At 44.7% G+C, this 24,341-nt stretch overlaps 1 protein-coding gene across 2 annotated transcripts in view; it reads right to left on the bottom strand.

The window, feature by feature from the left end:
* Positions 1-5,373: 5,373 nt before the first annotated feature.
* Positions 5,374-24,341, bottom strand: part of LOC118774668 (protein kinase C beta type-like) — a 113,096-nt gene continuing 94,128 nt past the window's right edge. The window contains exons 16-17 of one of the 2 annotated variants that reach the window (XM_036524082.1): positions 21,117-21,257; positions 5,374-5,526 (exon numbers count right to left, since the gene is read on the bottom strand). In XM_036524082.1, coding sequence (XP_036379975.1) covers positions 5,374-5,526; positions 21,117-21,257 — 294 coding nt within the window. Of the gene's footprint in view, positions 5,527-12,604; positions 13,385-21,116; positions 21,258-24,341 lie in introns of those variants that run through there. The other variant, XM_036524072.1, reaches the window with a different exon arrangement.

Raw genomic sequence — 24,341 nt, 5'->3', positions numbered from 1 at the left:
AAGCATCGCAGCGCCACAGACAGGACACTGGTCTAAACCATCTTTTAAAAAGGATTGCAAACATTTCTAATATGTACCAGTGAGTCGCAGCCATAGGCACTCTCCAGCATGGTGTTCGCCATGAGTGAACCAGAGACTGTGTTGCACCTCTCCTTGTGATGCACGGGTTTATCACACAAAACTCAAGCCTGCTTGTAATTTCATTTCCAAACCGGCACAGACGTACTGAGGTGCTGCATCTAAGGACCTCCTTGCGAGAGAAACCTCCTGAACGGAGCTGTCAGACCGGCTCCTCTTCCTCTCCAGCAGGCGGGAGGCAGGGTGGGCAGCAGGTTGTCATTCTGCCACTTCTTAGAACTTTTATGTTAAACTCCATCCTGAGGTTCAGCCAACTATGCGGAAAAATATCCTCGTCTGCACGTCTTTGACAGCGGCTAAACAAAAAAAAACCCTCACGTTAAAGAAAAAAGAAATGACAGTCAGAAAGTGGCTTCGAGATGTATAATTAGCTATTGTTAGGAGTGAATAATCTCCAATTTCATTAGCTGTCAGTAGGTGGGATGTGGTAAAGTGTGCACTCAGCACTTCCATCTAGGACAGGCGACAGACTGAAGCTCGAGTGGCACCAACAGCACCGCTGCGCTGAAAAATGGACGCGCTTTCACGAGCGTTCGAGTAATTCCCTCTTGAGCAAAAACACTTCCACCGAACACTTCGGTGTTTAAAAACACTCTCCCTCATGTTGAGCCAGGATGAAAGAGTGGGCCGTCTCTGCGAGCCGTTGAGCCATGGGCACACGTTCAAGAGCTCATTTGCAAAGAGGTCACAGCATCTTGAACTGAGGTTGGGGGCGGGGGGCGATCTGAGCTGTGCTGGAGAGTAATTTGCTTTCTTACTAGCTTTGGGGGCAAACACATCTCTTCATTTTCAAAACAGCCATTCCTCCAGCAGATAAGATGTGGCTGCAGAGCAGGCAGACATAGCTCTTAGCATATATATTCTCTCTCTCACACACGCACACACACACACACACGCACGCACGCACGCACGCACGCACGCACGCACGCACGCACGCACGCACGCACGCACGCACGCACGCACGCACACACGCACACACGCACACACACACACACACACACACACACACACAGAGTCCTAAGCGATCTCATTTTGTCCACTGTTGAACTACACTGATGAGCCGAAACATTATGACCACTCACAGGTGAACTGAATAACGTTGATCATCTCCAAACAATGGCACATGTCAAGGTCTGGGTAGATTAGATGGTAAGCAAACAATCAGTTCTCGTAGTCAACGTGTTGGATGCAGGAGAAATGGGCAGGAGTAAAGACCTGAGCGACTTTGACAAGGGCCAAATTGTTATGGCCAGACAACTAGGTCAGAGCATCTCTGAAACGGCAAGGCTTGTTGGGTGCTCCCGGTCAGAAGCGGTGATTACCTACCGACAGTGGTCCAAGGAGGGACAAACTGCAGACCGGCGACAGGGTGTTGGGCACCCAAGGCTCATCAATGTGCAAGGGCAACAAAGGCTATCCCGTCTGGTCCGAACCCACAGAAGGTCTACTGTGGCACAAGCCACAGAAAATGATTTAATGATAGTTACAGGAGGAATGTGTCACAACACACAGTGCATCGCCCCCTGCTGCGTAGGGGGCTGCGTAGCCGCAAACCGGTCAGAGTGCCCTTGATGACCCTTGTCCACCGTCGAATGCGCCTACAATGGGCACGCAAGCATCATAACTGGACCTCGGAGCAGTGGAAGAAGGTCGCCTGGTCCGACGAGTCCTGTTTTCTTTTAGATCATGTGGATGGCCATGTACATGTGCACCATTTAGCTGGGGAACTGATGGCACCAGGATGCACTGTGGAAAGGCGACAAGCCGGTGGAGGGAATGTGATGCTCTGGGCAATGTTCTGCTGGGAAACACTGCATTCAGCCATTCACGTGGACATCAATTTGACACGTGCCACTTACCTAAACATTGTTGCAGACCAGGCACACCCCTTCATGGCAATGGTATTCCCTGATGGCAGTGGCCTCTTTCAGCAGGATAATGTGCCTTGCTACACTGCACACATTGTTCGGGAATGGTTTGAGGAACATGATGAAGTGTTCAAGGCCTCCAGATTCTCCAGATCTCAATCCGACTGAGCATCTGTGGGATGTGCTGGACCGACAAGTCCAATCCATGGCGGCTCCACCTCGCAACTTACAGGACTTGAAGGATCTGCTGCTAATGTTTTGGTGCCAGATACCACAGGACACCTTCAGGGGTCTTGTACAGTACCATGCCTCGGTGGCTTGGTACTGTTTTGGCGGCACACCGAGGACCAACAGCATATTAGGCAGGTGGTCATAATGTTTTGGCTCATCAGTGTATACTTCCACTTCTGGTCTCAACACAACTCAATGCTCAACTCTGCATGGTTAAAAGAGCCCGGAAAAAAGACACACCACACAATCTTTGGCAAATTTTAGGTGTAATATATAATATACCACAAACCACAGAACATGCAACATATTTCTTTGATCAGGAAATTAATATGCAGTTCATATTAACTTCCAATACTCCTTCAGTACAACAGCAGCTTCTTGAGGTTTTTTTTTTTTTCTCTTTTGCTAAGATGCACTGATACAGAGTCCTCCATCTTGCATAGTAATGTTTTTACCTCTCGTCTTTGTGCATATTTGTATCCCAGGGTATGCATACTGCTATAATGCTTTCAAGTGTAGCACAGATGCTGTACTTCTCAATTTTCATACAGAGTCAGATGCTTTTTCTAATGCTGAACCCTGCTATGATTTTACCATGGTAAATTGAGGTTGGCCCATGAGCAGAAGTGTGTATGCCTGCCTTGATCATGATAAGGCACACATTGCTGTGCGTGGGATGGGCTGGGAATAACATACAAGAATGGGGATATGGATGTTCTCTGCAGGGCTGTGGCAGTGCATTGTGGGATTCATATTTCACATTCTACAAACCTCTCATGTGGCCATGACAGAGAGGAAATCCAGTATACAAAAAATTTCTTCAGAAACAAAACAGAGCATTTAGATTATGTGTACAGGTACAGTATGCTGCTCTATTGATAATAGAAAACATCCTCTAAACATCTGAAAAGTGAATTGGTATTTTGCAGAGATCCTTATGGAGCTCTCCTGGCTGGTAGTGATTTTTGTGTTGTGTTTATGTTTCTGTTCAGATTTATCTTTCAACGCCTTTTTGCCTCAGATAAAATGGGAGCAAGTGTTACCACCAAATGGTTGAGTTTGCATTTTCTGCAAATGTTTCAAATAAATTCAAAATGACACAAAAATGGCAGAAAGTGAAAGTGTTGGGCTTGAGGGACTGATGATATGCAAAGTTGATGTCATCTTCTACCATGGCAAAACATAGCCGTTCTGCATTTTACTCAGCCTTTCTCAATGCTTTTGCCCTGCATTATGGGTGCCTATTGACAAAGACCACTATACAGTCACAACATTGATCTGACCAGTTTCGATGTATTACAATTACTGCACGTGGCACCCTACCCAAAGAAATGTGGCATGTGTGTGTCTTCTGTCTGTTTGTTGTTATGAATGCCATCCAAGTGGTCACGATGACCTGCTGTCCCTTTCACTGTGAATGCTGGATGAGTCTCTGATGGTGCTGGCATATTGAGGACTGCCATTAGCTGCCAATGACACAGTGGAGTTTGAGAGTTGTTCTAGCCAGGCTATCTCTCTCTTCCACTTATTTGTCAAATCTACTTCATCATGTGAGTTTGATTAAAAAAATGATGACTGTCCGTCCTACTTCACAGGTCAACTTCCACAGCCACAAAGAGGGAGTTACCCCCTTTGATACCGAAGAACCCACTTACCCTTAAACAGGGATGAACGCAATATCCACTGGTCATCACCATATAATGCTGCTGTATATATTTAGTTTTCAAACAAGTCATATTCATACATGTTCTAACTGGAAGACTTCTAGATACGCAGGAATTCTCTTTAAATAAATATATATATGTGTGTGTGTATGTATATATATATATATATATATATATATATATATATATATATATATATATCCAACCAATCCACCTGTGTCAGCAGTAACATTTGATATACAGCACTAACATTAAATATCAGTGTGAAAACCAAACAGGCATGCATAGAATAGCTGCAGGACATCACTAAAGATAGACATCTTTTTTTTGCTTCAGATAGATTATCAGATAAAGTAAAATATATTCTATTTAGGGAGCCCATTCTCTAACAATGACAGAGGAATTGTGCCCATGTTTAGAAGCACTCAAAACAAACGTTGCTCTAATGTAACTCACATTACTGTACCTGGCTGTACTTGATGGAAACCACCATCATGACTGTTGGATGGATTGTTCTTACTCGTTCAGAGAATGTGTGGGATTGGCATCAGCAAGCTTGCATGTCTATTGTCACGTGTGGACAGAGACCAGACAGAATGAAACAATACATTCTAGATCTACCATGCAAGAGAGAAGAGCCATTTGCTCGCTTGACCACCGAGGGAGATTCACGTCCTGGCTTTTGTGCATCATTCACTTGGACACAACACACACGTGCGCAGAACTCCAAAACGACTTCCCGGATATGGAATTATGCTCGGTGGCTGTGCACAATGTGGGTTCAATCAAACAGGCAGGAGCCAATGAAAAAAACATTAGCTCAACACAGCTCACCCAAAATGTGACTGAATGAAAAAACAAATAAACCCAACAAATAAATAATTGACAACTGCCATTCCTGTGCCATCAGGAACTGCTAAGCTGGGGTTCGTCGTGCTTGCTGTGATTTTAAAGCACTGGTGGAAGCAGCTGGTGCTGGTGGAATTGCAATCCAGCAAGGCTCAATAATGGAGGCTTTGACAGAGATAGCTTACAAAAAGAAAAAAGAAAAAAAAGAAGAAAGAAAGATGGTTCACATGGAGGCGGCTATGAGGTCACTGCTCTTCTGCACTCACACACCTCACAGAGGCTGTCTGAGATGTTGAATGTCCAAACCTGGCGAGACCAGCTTTGTCCAGGGCTGGCCGTGATGAATCCCAGAGAGCAGGGGTTTGTGACAGGTAGTGGCCATAGACTCCTGTCCCGGAGAGACCACCCCCATTCCCCCCGAACAAAAAGCGTCATCATTTCGGTTGGAAGGTAGAGGGAAATCAGAACACCCTGTACCGATGTGAGAGTCACATGAGCCCTTCCGGAAAGTTCCCGCCAGTCCTCGAAGTCGCGGAGGAGTGAGCCATAGCCACCTGAGTACAGACATGCATACACACATACAGATGTAGCCTCCTGCACGATGCTTGCCCTGGGGGCCCCGGCTACACCTGGATGACAAACTCCGGGTTGGTGTAGGAGAAGCCCTGGAACTCGTTCTGGTCCAGGTTCATGATGAAGAGCTTGTCCGTGGGCGTCAGCTCGATGGGCATCTTTGTGAACTCCTTGTCGAAGTTGGCTGTGTCCTTCCGGTTTTTCTGGCAGGGCGAGAGAGAGAGAGAGAGAGAGAGAGAGAGGGGTAAAAAAGCACCTTAGCGTTGTCTCAGATCCTAAAAATTTGAAGTCTCACGCTGGTCGATCATCTTAATTTACTAGAGGACATACCGCGCCCACTGAGCATCACAGCTGAGGGCTTCCTGCCGTTTTGAGCCTGCACCACAGTTCAAATGGAGCATGCGTAATGGTGGGTTTCTGTGCAAAAGAGGGGCCCTATGGGAACAGCCCTCTCCTGGGTGAGTGCGCGAGACACTCGGCTGCCTGTGCGCATGGCCCGCAGTTTGTGCTCTTCTGCGTGTGAATGGGCGCGAGGCAGGCAGAGAGCGGAGCGAAACTAAACTAAAAGGGACAGACGGTTTGTTGGGCCCACAGGCCTGTTCTTATTCGGAGAATTCCTCTCTGCTGTGATGCTGCCATCCTGCGTGCCAGTGTGCCTGCGAGCGAGAGGCAGCAGAGAGAGGCAGGCTCAGAAGACGATGCTGACAGTGGGAGGAAGGAGACGTGTGTGTGTGTGTGTGTGTGTGTGTGTGTGTGTGTGGGGGGGGGGGGGGGGGGGGGTCTTCTCTGAGGCAAGGCATTGTTAATGCACTGCTTGGCAATGGAAATCCATGAAGGGAAAGGGAACAGCACTGAGATGGGGGAAGGACTGAGTGGAGTATACTGTGCTACAGCCGTGATAGTGAGGTTAATGTCTCCAAACGTTTCAAAATGTTGCACAAATATATGGACAGTGCTAAAGTATGTGTTTGTGTATATACACGTGGCCAAATCTGCGTGCCTTTTTATGTTCTGTTTTTATATGAACATGTATGGTTATATTTGTGTGGGTAGTGTATAACCTGAAATGTGTGTATTAATCCATTCCAGACGGTTGCAGAGGGAAGAATGGCATAGTGGTGAAGTATAGCACAGTGGTTATGTTAGTGATCTGACTGCTGCAGGTTCAGTTCCCAGGTGGGGGGGTGGGGGGTGGGGGAACAGAATAGAGGGGGAATAGAATAACTAAGCAGTCATTATTAATATCCATACAATCATTAAGCACAGATTCTGATTCTGAGAGGATACCGATATTCAATATAAATCAACTTTGATTTTCTTGAGGAAAGTAATGAGGGCTTATAGGCACCTCTATTTAAATCATTATCTTCTACAGTATGTAAGGGTCATGCTCTCTGTGGTTCCATTAGATGTACCAATGACAACACTGACAATATAGTTATTGTGCATAGGTGAATGTGAAAGTATAATCTCAGCATTTACTAGGGACTGCGGCCGTCAGGTAAAAGAACGTTCAGAAAGACAAAACACCACCTACACAAAAGCAGAGAGGAAACAGCCCGGTGTACCACACAACAGAGAGAATGAGGTCCAGCTAAACTAGACACGGATATGCACAGCACATCTAACAGAGAAAAGTCAGAAAGGGACTTAGATCAAAGACTGGAGACAGAAGTAAAAGAGGACAGAATTTTGCCACGCTGAACAGATTCAGGGACAGGGAAGGTTTTAGAGTGAGGCTGAAATAACAGCTCTTTTCCTACCTTCTGCTCCATCTCCCTTGTAGGCCGGCTCAGCCCCAGGGGGAGGGCTGCACACAAGGCCCACCTCCAGTGAAGGGACCTGGGCATCAGCTCCACTCAAGTGCCTGGTCCCCAGAGGCCTAAATAACAGCTGCTTGGTGTGACATCACCCTTAAAGGGCTTCCACACCGATTGGTGATTTTTCGCTGGGTTTAAAAAAAATAAGTCGCATTCCATTACAGTCAAAGGTTTTTCTCCACACCACCCCCACTGCAGCCATGTGACTTTTTTCTTGTTGCATGATCATCCTGCATGATTTGATTTCTGTCACATTACATGACAATTTCTGTCCTACTATGGAAGAAATCGTTCAAGTACTCATCGACCAACCCACTGACACACCCACATTATCTGCATTCTGTGATTTTTGTATGGACACAAAATGTGAAAATCATGAATGAATCAGTTGTTTTCGGTAAAAATTGAGCAACTGGGTCTCTTAATAATGTACAGTCTAGACTTGATCCTTCCATTACATACTCATATTATCATTCAGTATTAGAGATGTGAATTTAACTGTTTAAATTCTGAACATTTCAGTTACTTCCTGAAGTATAATAAAATGCACTCCCAGTATGCAAAGCACTGTAGGAAATTCCAGGTCATTTTAAGTCAATAATGACTCAGGGCAAGAGATCTGCTTTCACTTGTGTGGGAAAATAACATTCATGGAATGAATATCGATTAAGCTACAAGCCTGTTTTGCCCTTTTTTTGTGTAAGAAACATTCAAAGAGTGATTTCAATAATCAATTAGTTCTCTTGGTTTTCACTGATCCAATACCCTCCATCCTCTTAAGTAATGTAAAATCTACCTTTTTGCACAAATTTAAAAACTTTATTTAACCTTAATTTAACCTGGAAAGTCAACTAAAACTGAGTTGTTTTTTACTGTGGTGCACTGGAGTGGGTAGGGAACGCAAGGGCTTGTTTATCGCTAATCAAATGTAGGAATAAATGGATAAAGGAGGTGTTGGAATTGAAGAGAAGTGTAAACACATGAGTTTTACTCTGCAACACACACATAGCTGGGGTGCTACTGGACTGAAGGTAGAACAGCTGGGCTACTAACCCAACTGCACCACAGGAAAACCAAATAAACCTCACAAGTGCTTAATTCTATTACCTAAGGATTGAGTAGCTGCCTTTGGGGTGAATCAAATGTCACAAGGTTGCAGCGCTCTACAATATTTGTTTTGAGGCTTAAATATCAACCCCCGGAGACAACTGGGCTTGATACAGATTTGTGAGCATTAACACACACATGTATGCGTTTAGGTGCGCTTGTGTACGTCCTTCCTTCAGGGTCCCTCTGCTCCTCGGTTTGTGCCAGTTTGGTTTTGTCTCTGGGTTTGGCTGCAGACCAGGAGCATGGAGGTAGAGGGTTTTAAAGCAGTACGGCTTAGCCTTCTCCCTCCTCCCCTCTGCACCGGAGAGAGCATGTGGGTGGGGGAGGGAGTGAAGACTTACAGCGAGGTGTGGGGGGGGAAAAAAAGCACTCGTTATGCAGAGAATGAGGGAGTGTGAATGGGAGTGAGGGGGCCAGGACGCATTTAAAAGGCACTCGGAAGGTTACGGTGTGGCGATTGTGTCGAACCAACCTAACCCGCACGGTTAAGATTATGTGAAGAATCCACCTTCTCGCACTCCATTACCGCCACGCCGCTCCGAATGGCTTCAATTCTGCCCTTGATTGCGTGATCAGACGCAGGGGCAATCGAGTCGACATTTGAGCCCTGTGCTCCACTGCACTGGACAGCGGGCTAAAATTGGCAGTTTATGACATTCTGCTGTATCAATTGCCATGCGAGTTGGAAGACAAACTGGGAAATAAAAGCAAGCGGAGCTCACGCAGAGCTGGAATGGATCGGGCACCATGGACTGCCGAAGGTGTAAATATGATGGAAATCTATCGGCGGCGGTTGTTTATTACAGTAGATGTGGAGCCGTGATAGGGCTGGGTGTCATGTATTAGGAACATTCTGTGGGAATAAGGCGCTTAAAGACACACGCTTTCCGCTGAATCGCCAGAGCTAATCTAACTAGGGTTTAATTCCAACCTTGATTCTTTAATTTCTTCCTCCATTAAGGCGCGGGGCTTTTCAGGAAAGAGGGGATTAGAGCTGAGCTGAAGTCAGCGGCAACACGCGCCACAGAATAGCAGTATCAAACAGTGACCTGTTTTCAGCAGATAAGCCCCGCGCGCTCATGCTAACTGGTTGATTTTAATTTGAGGCTGTAGCATTCAGAATTAATTAACAATCATATGCTAAATGAAGGCGCCAGAGCAGCAAACATACACCACAGATAAGGCTGAACAACAAAGTTTCCAAACACGGTTTACAGTGCTGAGGGTGCACATAAAATGCTATCACAAATAATAATAGTATAATAATCATAATATCAATACTAATAGTCATCATCACAACTGTACAATCGCAATCACCACCATGCTGGCAGATAGCTGCACTCGATTAGTATAACTGCAAGCTCCTGCGCAAACTGGACTGAAGAGGCAGACAATCATGTACTCTTATGCATGTACTCTTCTTTTAAAAAGAAACCCAACAGGTGACAAGATGCAAAAGCACCCAGAGAAGGAAATATGTATATAATTTTTCCTGGGTTCAGCCTTGATATTGCAACAAGACAAAGGAGATACTGGGCCTTGCTGTCCCATTTGTTCCTCAGATAAGAGAATGGGCATGGTGCATTGACATTGTTTAGTCCTCCCTTCAGCACATTCAGGAATCACTGACACCAATCATTTTAAACACCAATATAAAGAGGTGACACTCAGACCTTTCAGTCGAAAGGTACTATGCACAAATAGGAGACACTAAAACTTTCCAGTCCACACACTAGCACGGACAGGGCACACTGAAACCTTTCGGTAGATACATCAGCACAGACAGGAAACACGCACACCTTTTAAGGTCACATATCAACACAGACAGACTTTTCCATATGGACAAGAGGCACTGAAACATTTCAGCTGAAACATCAACAGGGACCAGAAGCAAAGACACCTATACTCTTTTCCATTCCACACCTGACTCTTTACAGTGCACCATACAACGTGGCTCAACCACTGACAGGATTCACTCGGTGGCGCTGGCTTTAATCAAACACAACTGAAAAAGAAAGTTTTAAGTAGCTCATAATGTAAAGTTTTATTTAATATATATTCTTTTTTCTGGAAAATACTTTGGCACATTAACAGTATCTGAGTTAAAGTGTACAAAGCACACATAGAAGCATGAAGCACTCACTGAAGCACGGATGGTCAAAAAGAACATGACATTACAGCTGTTTTTAATAAAGCACATGCACAATGTATTTTCGGTTAATGAAAAAAAAAAACTTTGATTGCATCCTCAGTTTAGAAAAGACACAAATATCTCAGCATTAAATGTTTCTCTCTTTTTTTTTTACAATACTGTAAGGCTCACAGACAGAATCCCGACCACATTATATGCAAGAACTTTACCAAACAATTTGACACCTTTTCATTAATACACAGTAAATTCATATTATATATATATATATATATATATATATATATATATATATATATATATATATATGAGATGCTTACAAAAATATTAAAGCCCTGTAATAATCTACACATTTTTTGGCAGAAATTACGATTCTTCTACATTAATTTAGATACCTATGTAGTAATGTAGATGATAAATCTCCCTAATTGTCTAGTCCATAAAAAACAACAAAACGAAACAAATGATTACCTATTATCAGACTCAATTACTTTTGGGAAACCTCTTAAAATCATTTTGCTTAAACACTTCCCAGAAATCATAGAGCATAACATCAGATATGAAAAATCCCTCCTTCCCAACGTTAAGTCTGCTGGTACCCAGTCATTACAATAGTTATGAAGCTGCACTTCATACAGTGGAGAAAACTGTATCATGTTCCATTGATATATAGGTCATTTCATTCATATTCGGAGTCCTCCATGTTTCTTGTGGATGGGTAATTGCAGCGGAAACAGACCGCTTGCCAGTGTGGATACTACTGGAGCTACAGGACCGGGCCCTTGACAGCACAGAGAAGTCTGTTGTGCACCACTGACCACAGATTAGCTTCTGTTACAGACAAACAAAATGGCATTTCAGGAAAGAAGACAGGCCTTACATACCAACTGAATTATCCTGCAGACGAGGACTGGCTTTATTTATTTATTTGTCTCCCTGCATGGCCAGCATTTCGAGTTGTACATGACCTTTTAACAGCGCTCTTTGTCTCAGGAACTCAGGAACTAGCTGCTGTCAACAAGACAGACACCGAAACAACTGCAGGCAAAACTCTAAACAGGCATGTTTTACTGCCCACTGCTGTATAATCTTGTGTGCAATGTGTGCACTAGCTAGTTCCACTAAAGTTCATCAAATATAAAAACCGAGCAAATTTCTTCCATTTTTGAGCACTGGGTTTATAATGGATAGATATTGAAAAAATATAATGAAAGTAAACAAGGTTATAAGACCTGAATCACAACTATAGCATAAAAATGCATGCATATTGGTATTATTTTAATTTTCAGTAACTTTCCATTTGACTTTGGCGAGCAGCTGTTGGCCAGTACAGCTAGCATTATGGAGAGTACACTATGAGTTACTGCAGGTAAGTAGTACATTTATTCCAGGCATACCCGCAGATACAGTGTTGTCAGTGGGGCACCCTCTCTCAGCATCTCTCCTACCAGAAACGTTTTCCAATGGCGCATAGGGTGTCATCTGTCTCCTTTCTCAGAAAGATGCCATTTTTCCATTACATTTTGGTTTTGCTGGTTGTTTGCTAAGGACAGCAACAGGCTGCAAGTGGTCAACGTGAGATGAGGATATTGGGAGAGGGCTCGCCAGTCCACCAAGCCACTGTCCGGTGTGACCTCTTTCTGCCTCTGTCCTACCCCCACAGTGCTGAATATGTGCTGTGATATAGCACTGAGAAGTCTGCCATGTTCTGCTGACCCACAACATAAAGCGAAGGCCAGATGATCAGAACCACGGTCTTCTTCACTGTGTTTGAGAGGGGGGGGGGTGGCTCAGTTGACGCAACCACTGAGTGGTGTGTTCTCTGGTCTAGAGGAGGTACTGCTTAGACATCTCTGGAGGTATGTGCGTGTGTGTGTGTCCATATTGAGGGTAGGGCTCACTTGTATAATCAATCAGACTATGTACAGGCAAGGGTACTGTAGCACCACTACAGAGGAGCACACAGACAGAAGCACTAATGTTGGACCAAACAACTGCTGGATTGACATCCTGTAAACATCTTTTTCATGCTTGAAAAAACAAACAATGTATTATTGTCATGACTCATATATATTTATATAGTCAAGGAATGATAAGAAATAGTAATATTTGATTTGAACTATTTTGCTAACTACATTGGTTAAGAATTGCTATGAAAAAAAGGCTCATGCAAAATAACTTAATTTGATATATTCTTTTCCTTCCAGATTTGGTGTGGGTCTGGAACAATCTTCAGTTAGTAGAAAAAATACAAAAGGAAACAAACAAAAAGGGACGTAATCTCAGATGCAGATCAAGGTTGGAGTAGCTATAGACAAAGGTTCATTCATTCTGCCAGAAATCGATGATAGTATCACATGACTTTATCTAATAATTGCAGTATCAGAAGGCAGGATTTGCTGAGATGAGAATCTGGAGGAACAAAATATCTATGCAATATATATTGCATAGGCTGGAATGACAAGTTGGCAGGGTGAGGACTATTAGGTGGCTGTGATGAAAAGGTCATGAAAGGTAACAAAAAATTTCAAGGTCATTTTAGAACATTCAGCTATCACTATGAACATCTTTCTAGCTGATTTCTGATTAGAACATTCAATAGGCAACGGAATGTTGATAAGAGGAATGATATTGGTCCCAAGCTTGGGGAAATCACTGGAGGGGAGTTGCATTAACTTATTCAACCCCACAGGTTCATAAGGGGTGTTTTGTTTATATGCACGTACAGTTGGAGACAGTACATGTACATAAACGGTTACAAGTGGATACAGGTATTATATCTAGAATCTAGAAGCTCAAGCAATAAGCTTTCTTTTATTGTCCTTAACTCTTGTTTTCCGTATGAGTGTAATGAGGGTTAATGTAGGAAAAGCCCTCAAACTCGGCCTGGTCGAGGTTCATGATGACCTCCTGGTCGGGTGGAGTTAACACGGGAGGATGGCGGGTGAAAAAGCGGTCAAAGTTCTCAGCATCCCGGCCACACTGTAGGAGGGAGAAAAAAAAAAGAGAGGCATGTGGTGGGTGGGGTGGAGAGAAACAAAACCAGAGAAACAAAACAGAACACAATCCAGAAACAAAACCGAAAAAGGGCAGATCAAATCATATGGAAGCCGGAGGTACTGGAGCCCCCCCCAGCCGCCTGTCCACACAGGTCACGGAGCTGTATCTGTATGAAAGCTCTGTAATGCTGAAAGAAAATGCATGGTTTTGAAGAATGTTGTGGTCATTTCAACGTTGGTCACTCTTTCATTTTGACATATACACAGATGAGTGTTATGTGATTGTCCAGTGGGAGGCGAAGGCTGTGTCCTCAGTAGACTATGGTCATGAGAGCTGTGATCGCTGGCGCTCTTTGGCAGAGTCAGATGCAAGGAAAGGTAACAGTCATGAAGCTGTAGACATGACGTCAACTAACGGATGCCACGCTGTTGGTGCTGTACCCTTTTCATGCACTGCTTCAGGTCCACACTGGGAATTCTTGTGTGATTAGCGGCCACATGACTCTGTTGTCATTTAATACACTCTCCTACACTGCAATATGTCATGACGATGACATGTGATCAGGTATTTAATATGGCAACAATGTGCCAACATTTGTGCAGAGGAACAGTTTTATATATGGCAATACACCGTATATCTCATCAGCTTCAAACACTTGATTAACACTGACAGATGAAAACAAGGTCATCTCACTGCAGTGTACAGTATGTGAATTGGCTTCAGAAAAGAAACGCTGGTCCACTTTAAACTTATTCCACCTGTGCTGAGCTGAGGACACTAACTGCTATGGGTCTTTGATAAGGATGGAACTAATGAGTTTTTCATCATTTCATATTCACAACCCTCATGTTCTTAAGCACTATGCTGAGGAACTTTGAATATCAAAAGCCATTTTTCATTAAGGCTAGTGGAAACACATGTAGTGTTAGTGATCATCAAACGGGTGTTTCACAGTGCTGAGCAGGATTTAAGTCTGGCCCTTGGTGCTAAAGGGTAACCTCAGTTTGTCAGCCCAGCAACCTCTCTTACACACGTCCCAAGCAATGCCAGGTTAGGGTGTGCATGTCATGTCTGAACTCACCTTTAAAAGCACATTTATGAACGATGCGCAACATCCAGGGAGGTGCATACATTTCAAACTCACAAACCTTCAGCAACAAATCACAACACAGAGCTTGCCTTGCCCAGCTCCCAGCATGCTCTCCTGCATCACACAGACATTTATAAACAGAACCCTGCAGTTGTGTTTTTGTTGAAAACAAGGCACAGGCCACCACCAGTGTAAAACAGGTTCCTTGGAAAATACACCCCTTCTCTCTCTTCTCTCAATCTGAAAGGCTTTATTGGAACGATGCGTAACGATTGCACTGTACATATTACCAAAGCTTAACAAGTACTAAGAATAAGCAATAATCAAAAATAGTATAAGATTTGAGTGACAAATCTGAAAGAAGCTGCTATAAATATATGATTAGTATTGAAACAAATGTAATTCATCCCTATCTTATTACTATTATCATTATTATTATTATTTTGGGTCACTGTCCCACAGGCTATGATAGATAGCTATGTTTTCTAGTGCCAACAGCAGAGGCACAGTGCTCCTCTTCTCTCCCAAGAGGATTCTCATTACAGTGCACTTCATTTATAAGGACTGTCAGCTGACATGGCAGTAAAAAGAAAGATGCTTTGTGCTGAAGAAAAATGGCACCTTCTTTGAGCCTTAGTGTAGTCTTCTTATGTCCTAAGGGACGCAGCTAGGAAGTTGTGCATTCCACAGTTTAGACTTTTTGAGATTCTAAAGTACAGGGGGAGCATTGTGAACGAAGGAGACAAAAAAAACTCAAATGGGCGAGGCACCTATGACTGAGGCTGCACTGAGGCTGTCACATTGGACGAACCTGCAATCAGACTATGACTGCACCACAAAGCTGTAACCTACACACAGACAATCGTGACAGAGACACTCAAAATCAGCTTGTGTTAGTTCTGGTTAAGGATTGTATGAAAATACTGTTAATGCTATCTCCATGCTTTAAGAAATTAGCAAAGGACATTTCTCAAATCAGATTAACATGTAAACATTCATTTCACCCATTCTTTTGGAGTTCTTCATTCCATAATAAAGTGATTGTAAAAATTAAATTGTGATTGTCATAAGCTGAGTGCACTGTAGTTTAATTCTACACACATTACAGTTGTGAACTTTTGTATGACTGGTGTTGATTGATATTTGATATGATTTGGTACATTTGTTTGAATTTTGTATAAGCTGTGCAGCTATGTCAATCTCTTGCTGACTGTAATGCACACAGGTTGTAATGTTCGTCTGTGATTTCAGGGCTAGGCTACACAAGCTGGGTCTAAACTTTGTCAATATTTTTTCTGTTTCAACTTTTTTACCCTAGTCAAGTAGCGTGCACTTTAGTCTGCTACTTTGCTTTTTGCTTTTGTTTGTACTTGCCAACAAGTAATGCAGTTGTTTGTGCTGTGTTATAATTTGGTTGACACAGATTGTTCTTGCTTTTACTCCACTGTCCTGAGGCCGCTTGCTCTTAGAAAGGAGAAGGCTGTTTGAATGGTAATGAATTCTCTCTCTCTTTTGCTCTGTTGGAGTGAGTCATGTCAGCCTCTGAACTTGGGAGTTCTCCGGGCTCTGCCAGTCATACTCATATTGAAACCATGTACCTCGCTGCTCAGCAACATCGGCGCTAATTTACGCTACATCCTCTCACTGTAACCCACTCTGAAGCCCTCTCCTCTTCAGCTTCAGCAGGCTTTTATTTCTCTTGCACACAGTAATGGTTACCAATTATTCCAGTCAGAGACAATCCCCACAAAAAAACTGAAACATGCAAATCCTTTGAATTTTCACTTGGCTCCTGGTCACCCAATAACAGCTCTGGACCACAGAACCCTGTGGTTATCTTATGCCACCATAAGCCTGTCTTCCTTCTATCTGGCTTGGTTTTTGAAATGCAAACTTCCCTTTTTCCTCGTCTTATTCTCCCTGCTCAAACATGGAGTGTGATTAAGCGTACCACGCAGAGAGAAAATAACAAGCCATTGAGGGATTCTTTAATAAGATCTGGGCTGGTTTTGGCCTTTCTCTATCGTGCTCATGATTAGCATTTTCATCTGCTAATGAGTGTGATTCTTGCACTCACAAATTGTGTGAAGTCAGCATAGACACAGAAAACAGCATTTCGGGAAGGGAAATGTAGGCATAAATAATGGATGTACGTGCACTAGAGGTGAAAACAAAGTGGTGAAGAGGTTAAGTAAATCTATTAACTCAAAACCCAGCGTTGAGAGGGAACAGACAACATGGAAATTAGCAAATGAAATGAATTAACATTTGTGCAATTGTATTTCAGAAGTCTCCTCTTTGTGAAACAATTCTAGCCGGCCCTCGGCATCAGCGTGCAACCCTGTGACACTGCTGAGCCAAATGTTTAACTACATTTGCATGCAGTGACCAAAGCAGTCATGCAGATCTCTCTATCACCCATGGTGGGCAGATCAGAACATATTGAACGCTGTGCATAGAGCAACAGAGCCCTGGTTGCTGCAACACGCCGGTAATGATCAGCAAGTTGTCTTGCATTAGTTGGAATCTATTGGGTAGCAGGGGCTGCTTAGCTATAGGCACTGCGCCTCGTATTCCATCAAAGCCTGAAATTGAGGCAAAAGCTTTTCAGTGTCCTCACAGATACACCTGTCAAGAGTGATTAGCATCACGGGGCTGCCATGGTGCAGGGGAACAGGCTATTAGAGCTACACGTGTGACAGCCTCTCCTGTCTGCCAAACACGGCTGCTAAACATTGGCCATTTACTGCGCATCGCCTCCTTTCTCTGTCTCTCGACCTCTATCCCCGCTTCATACCGCCTCTGCCTGTCTGTTCTGAAGCCTCTGCAGACGCAACCGGCTCATATCTCGACCCTCTCATCTCTCCTGCCTACTGTCGCGGCATGACTGATATGGGGAACAGAGGGAGCAGTCTGCCGCCTGCTCTGCCATTCGGTGTGGCACATGAGAGCAGAAATCACAGGTACTGAGCTTCTCACCTCTGGCTAGAACATAACGAGGCGCTTTTGACTCCGTGAGCTGTCTGCTTCCCCTGTGCTGCTCTCCGCGTGGGTCTGATCAACTCTCTCTGCTTAGCCTCCTTACTATCAGCCCGTGTCTTTTCATCCCCGCAGGGTAGGCAGCTGATGAAAAGCAGCCCTTCGGCCGTGTCTGGATGGCACAAATAGCTGAGCAAACATGCAAAAGCAGAGGAGGGGAGAGATGGCAGGTGTGATTCAGCTGTGGTGACGTGCGATTCTGGCGGAAACGACCGAGCGGGGTGCGGTGGACCGAAGGGAGAGGGAGCTGTGTTCTGCAGAGAGCGGTGACGAGGGCTCCGTGGACTCCTCCAGCAGTGCCTGATTAGTACAGTGGGGGCCCCGCCACCAGAGACCGCAGGACCAGCCCTGGCAGCTGTAACCTCTGCCTGCCTTTATCCCGCTTCTACCTTCGGGGACCTAATCAAGGTTGATCTCCTTCTCTTTTTGCCGCGCCTTATCTCGGCAATGCAGCAAATGAAAAATAAAGACCACGGAGAAAATTGTGGCTTTCATTATTTTAAAATGCCTGCACTAATCTCGGTTCTCAACTCCGATGGCTTCCCAGATAGGCCCTCCATCCCTCCTATATAACAGTATTATCCACTTTATCAGGCCGGGCCCCGGGTTATCAGCTGCAGTCATCTGCACCTGTTTAATAGCCTGGTTTTAAAGCACCACACAGAGATCTTTGAAGGATTTGCCAGGAAAAAAAAGGAAAAAAAAAAAAAACTTTCGTTCCAAATGGTTTGTGTGCTAAATATTGTCAATCTTGCAACACCAACAAAGTTACAATCAAAACAATCATCAGTACATATAGTAGATACCAATCAAATGTATCAATGCCATTGCTTAAGGAGCAATGTCAAACTCTAGCTGAGGAGCCATTTTGACAGGATCATATCAAAGAACTGAAGGAAGACTTTAAAGGAGACACTATAACACCTGCTGCTTTGGGTGTGGTCCACAAGACCAACAGAGCATGCTGGGAGCTCACCATCTGGGGTGTCATCATTGAGGGAATGTGGGAGACAATTCCTTAACTCCAGGACACAGTCTCTAGCTGCTATCTCTCCAGAGAAGCAAGAGAACAAGAGGCAAGCCAGGCAGCCTCCAGAACAGAGGGATACAGTATAACCAGCCTCCACTGATGAAAAATAAGTGTCATCTGTTCAATTGTTTATCACATTTAGTAGAAGCTATTGTTGTCGAATGTCAGACCAGCATGCATGTGTCCTTGCATGCTGCTCTGTCTGGGGCTGGAAGGCGCTGTCCTGGATGTTCCTGGTTTCTGATGAGTTTGTAACAAACCTTACTTCTGCTAACTGGCTGCTCAAAAGAGTAATATTCTTTGTGTGAATAATTACTTCTGTTTAATCTATTTCTGTATTTCTGTACAGATAAAAAATTATTTCACTTCACACATTTAAACTGCGTGTCAAATTCTGAATTATGTGTCACATGTAACGGTGTGCCTACATCTTTAATTTGTCAAGTGTGGTTTTGTGTTGATGAAGTTGATAAAGACATGCTAATGTGAATAAATTATCACTTAGGAAATGAACCTAACAAAAGTACACAAACACTGCAATGCTTCAATAGCACGGACATTTCCAGCACTGAGCTGAGCCGTTGCTGCACAGCACTATTGCCGGGAAAGTACAGACCAGGGAGCTGCAATGTGTCTGATGTCTCTGACAGCTAAACTCATAAAGGCCTTCACTGATGACAAATCCACCGCAAGCCCCCTCCAACTCCTGAGCACGCACCGCTAACAAGGCAACTTCTCAGGCCATACCACCATTAAAGCCAACAGAGCAGCCACACGCCCGCTCACCGCCTCTTCCATAACAATAAAGCTAAATGCCAGTCTCTTCTGCTCCTGCCCCCGAGGCCAGCCGCTATCAAATTAGGGTCATTATTATTAAATGTCTGTGTATGGGGGAGGGAGGTGGCATTAACAGGCAGATGACGGTGTTAATGAGAACGATGATGCAAGGGGACAGGGTGAGAATGTCACTTCACACCCCCACCCCCACCCCCCTGCCCCCCCCCCCCCTCCTGGTGCTCGGGCCACGGGACGCCGCGGACGTCCGCCGACAACAGAGATGTGACCACTCGCCGGACTCGCAAGGTCATCTGCAATCTTATCTAATCAGCCTTGTCAATGAGTTCGGCTCCACCATGGCTAACGAATCATTTCACCTCAATTGATGTCTAATGAGGTCTGCGCTCCTCCACTACGCCCCCTTTAACGATGGAAACACATCAGTGTTAATTGGCGCTCTTCAACAACGTCCTCTTTAAAGGCAGACTACACCAAAAATCATATCCCATTAATGTCAAAGGTTCAACCTTTCAAGGTTTAAAAATGTTAAGATTTCAACATCGTCCAGGAGGAGTGACTTCGCGGCAGAAGTACAAGCAGCGTATCCTGCCCCTAAAAGGCAAACTGCCGTGAGGAAACAAATGCTGCGTTCTGTTCATCAGGCGATTTAAGGTCAACCTTTGACATTCATACGCCATCTTCCCAGAACTCCTCACCACAGGACATCTCTGAGTTTTTTTTTTTTTTTTTTTTTTTGAAGAAAGCAGGATTTCACTTCTAGCTTGAAACACATGAAAAGAGACAGCTGGCAGAGCGGCAGACAGAGTGTTGACAGAGCGCTTGTTTGTGTAAGAGCAAATTGCTTTTGTACAATGATGGCACAACCGAACAACTCAAGCTCTGGTCAAGGTTTCATCTAGATGAGTGACCACAATGGGCAACTTTAGCACTTCACATCTCAGGTGGACAGCATCAAGCTGCCCCACAATATCATACATAAAAGCCCTTGGATTCTGTGTGTTCATGGAAAGAACAAGGAAAAGATTTACTAAACATGTCAACAAAGACACACGGCATTCTCATGGTAAGAAACTATATATAAAATCTATATATATATATATATATATATATATATATATATATATATATATATATATATATGGTGAAGGTTCTCTAAGTGTAGATATAATCTCTAGCCACTTATTTTATTGTTCTGAGTGGACCTCAATGCAAAAGAGTACAGCAATTTGGCTCAGAGGCAGATCTGTCTGAACACATATTCTGCTTAATGCATTTCCCACAACATTTGCTCACAACATTTCCACTGCTGTGCCATCACATGATCCACGTGAATTCCCAGGATCCTGTCTGAGAGCAAAGAGCAGAGCAGGAGCTTAGATGGGGGAGTTTTGCGGTCCCCAATTTCACATACTTACCCATCACATCACAGGAGTTGCCCTTTTAGGTAGAGAGGGAGGATTTTGGCCCTTCGCTAGACAAGGAGGGACTTGGGTCTCAAAAAGAGAGGAAGGGCTTTGGGGATGAGGTATACAGGAAGGCATCTGGGTCTTAGCTATGGGAAGGGGGGAAGGGAACAGGGGGGGTGGGGCTTGGCTTTAGCTAGATAGGGAGGGGGTCTTAATCAGAGAGGGAGGGGTCTAGGTATAAGGTAGACAGGGAGGGGTTTGAGTGTGAGGTAAGAGGGAGGGGTTTGAGTCTGTTGTGGAGAGCAAGATTTTTTTGGGGGGGGGGGGGGCCGGGGGGGAGATTACACTTACTGATTTTGGTTTGAAAGGTGGCTGGACTTCCTTGTTCTCCAGCTTCTCCCAGTCCATGTAGCGGAAGAAGGCATGCTCCTTGATATCACGTTCTCCCTCTGGCCCACAGCCGAGACGCTTGCCGGGGTGCTTGGTCATTAACTAGAAGAGTGGGAGACGTCGAGGGTTACAGTGTGCCCATCACCATAAGAAACGTACCACCCATCTTCCATCCACTTATCTGCACCTAACTTGACCCTCCACAATTTCCCCTTGCTGCTGGGGGCTCTTCTGTACAGGGAATCCCCTTTGGTTACTGTACCTCAGTCTCTAGTCCCATGAAAAATACAATGCAACCCCTAATGTTCACAATGAAGTGCAAACAAGAACATCCAGCTAAAATGACTGCAAAAGGTTTAGTCATAATGACTTAAAAAATCTAATGGTGCCCATTCTCCAATTCCAAGTATTGTCCAATATTTCCCAAAATAAACATTGCAAAATGATTCAGTTTTTGATAACAGTGAGTAAAATTTTTTGATGGCGAGATTTAAGGGGGACAAAGGCTCTGGATTTCCGCAGACCACCTGAGTCAAGAGGTGAGGAGACTGTGTGTTTCCACAGCCATCTCCCCCTGCTCTCTTATTTCCTCCTTTCAAATCCACCTCAAACGCTGTCAGTTCACCAAGTCATTAAGGCCAACAGTAGCAAGGGTTACTTTGTTTCAGGGGGAAAAGAAGTTCAGCAGATCAACCGTAGTAGCATTGCCACGATCAATATCAATGTGTGCAAAAAAAAAAGAAAGACACACACCATATGTTCCGACAGAAGATAACTGCTTAGGCTGAATATTTCAAAGAGGACCCACATAGAGGCATACGTCACTGGCTGATTACCTCTGACATTTTATACCTTTCATGCCAGTAGGTAGGGGGAGATGTGGTGAACAGATGATGTTCTAGCCAGGGAGCAGCCCCCTGGACTGCCAATGAGCTTGTGTGTTCTGTGGTGGTGACAACTGGGCTCTCGGTTACATTCAGTTCATTCAGCTGAAGAAGGGATCTGTTTGGCAACAGCTGCAAGTGTTCTCTAAATATCACTAAACACAAGGAGCGGGGCTCTAATTAACAGAGGATGGAATAGAACGGTAATATTAAGAAAATAGAAGTTTCCAGAGGCCGAGGATGAAGGGAGGTGCCGGAGGGGATGGCTCTCTAGTGGTCTTGCTAATGGCTGAAAAGCAGGGGTTCCTGGGAATGCATATTAGCAGCGGATGAGACCAGGGCACAGAGACTTATTTTATTTTGATACAGTGCCTACCAAACACAAATTAAGACTAAATGAAAACTGCCCCGGATTTCTGAAAGAGCTCCCCATCTCCCCCTGCATCCCCAGGCTACAAGTTAATTAAATCAGACTGTGCGCCTATTTAATCGCCTTCGCCACCACTCCTGGCTTCTTCTTATTTAATGAAGACACCGTGGGCCATAGCTTTTTATTTCCACTGAGTGAGTAAGAGGGAAATGTGAGCCTTCTCTCAGTTTCATTGACAGAGTCGCAGCATTAGGGCAGTATGCTATCCCAGCTTCAAAGCACTGGTGACAGGGCCCCAGCCTCTCACTGCTCCATGGTGGCCCTCTCTGGTTTAATCAAGAACTCTGGCTATGAAGGCACTCGGTGAGCCTGGGTCTTCTGGCCAAAGCGATATCCAGGGCCACTTCGACCGCAACGTTTCAGCACGCCTCGAAACCCCCAACAAAAGGGTTATAGTTGTCTTCTATCGCGCCAATTCTGTCGCCGTCCCGGTTATGGCATTTCCCCCGAGCTTTCCCGCTCAGTCTCAGATTAAAACATTCAAACTCCGAGTGCCACAACACAGCTTCATTTCCTTGCACTCCCCACAGACCCCACTGTCACTTCTGATTAAAATACTCATTTGTATTCAAAAACACCACAAATGATTTACTCTTAAAAGATGGTGCCAAGCTCAAGTTTTAAAACTATATCCTTCAAATGCGTGTGTCCCTGAAACACTAGTAGGGCCCATTTATCTATGTATGAATGTCTTAGCCTCTCAGAATTAGACATTTCCAGTCTGGGGGACAGGATGTACAGAATTCTCTTCACAGTGGTTACATGGTTTCATTGATTGTTCAATCCTGACTGTTCAGTCAAGTCCGATCCCAGATTCATCTATCCTTGTCCCCATGTCCTCGACCAGACCGGCACCTTGGTTTGGCAGGCGGTACCGCCGTTGTCCGCTAACATTTTTAATTGGCTCAATCAAACATTCTGCCTTATCTGGAATCAGCATTCTGCCTGCCTGTGGCTGAGGAACGCAAGCAGGCTGCTGTGAGCCGGTGCTCAGCGGCATATTGATCAGCCTGCTCCTGCGTGCACACACACACACACACACACACACACACACACACACACACACACACACACACACACACACACACACACACACACACACACACAAACACAGACACACATGTACACAGACACACAGACACGCATGCACGCACGTACGCACGTATGCATGTACGCACACACACACACACACACACACACACACACACACACACACACACTAGCTCTTTCGCACGTATGGTATGATAACAACACTAGATTAGACAAATTCTAGCTAATGTTAGCTTTGAGGACAGTGATTTAATGTTATAGCAAATGCGGGGGTAAAAACTATGAGAAGCTTAATAACAGCAATGAGAACATAACCAACCATGTAACATAACGTGTTGCACAGCATAAAATAAGTTACGCTCGGGGGGCAGTTGGAAATATTGTAGTACTTACGTATGAAAAGGGTTAAGTGCACACACTCATACACAAGCAGACACAGACACACACCTGGAATTGCTCGCTCTCCACATGCCAGGCACCACTGCATCCGCATGGTGCACACCCTCTGGGCTAAAGCTCCGAGCGCACCCCCCGCCGCTTGAGTGTGAAGCGGCGATGCTGGGGCCGTGCGCATGGCGAAAGGGGGCCCGATTTGGCAAGCATGAGTGGCGGGGCCACCAAGGCGCGGGCATAAATGATTCATCCCCCAGCGCGGAGCTGCGCGCGCCGCCACATGGTGCCCATCTCTGCAGGGGCGGCTCATTACCCATGCAGCCCACTGTGTTCCGCAACTGCCTCCACACTGTGTGCTTCTGTCGTTGTTTATTTATTTATTTGGGGAAATCTGTTGTTTACATTCGTGGCGCATGAAGGTGACACTCA

The sequence above is a fragment of the Megalops cyprinoides genome, chromosome 1, assembly GCF_013368585.1.
Source record: "Megalops cyprinoides isolate fMegCyp1 chromosome 1, fMegCyp1.pri, whole genome shotgun sequence".
Lineage (NCBI taxonomy): Eukaryota > Metazoa > Chordata > Actinopteri > Elopiformes > Megalopidae > Megalops > Megalops cyprinoides.
Note: the sequence above shows the minus strand (reverse complement) of the source record. Positions and strands in the feature narration are given on the sequence as shown.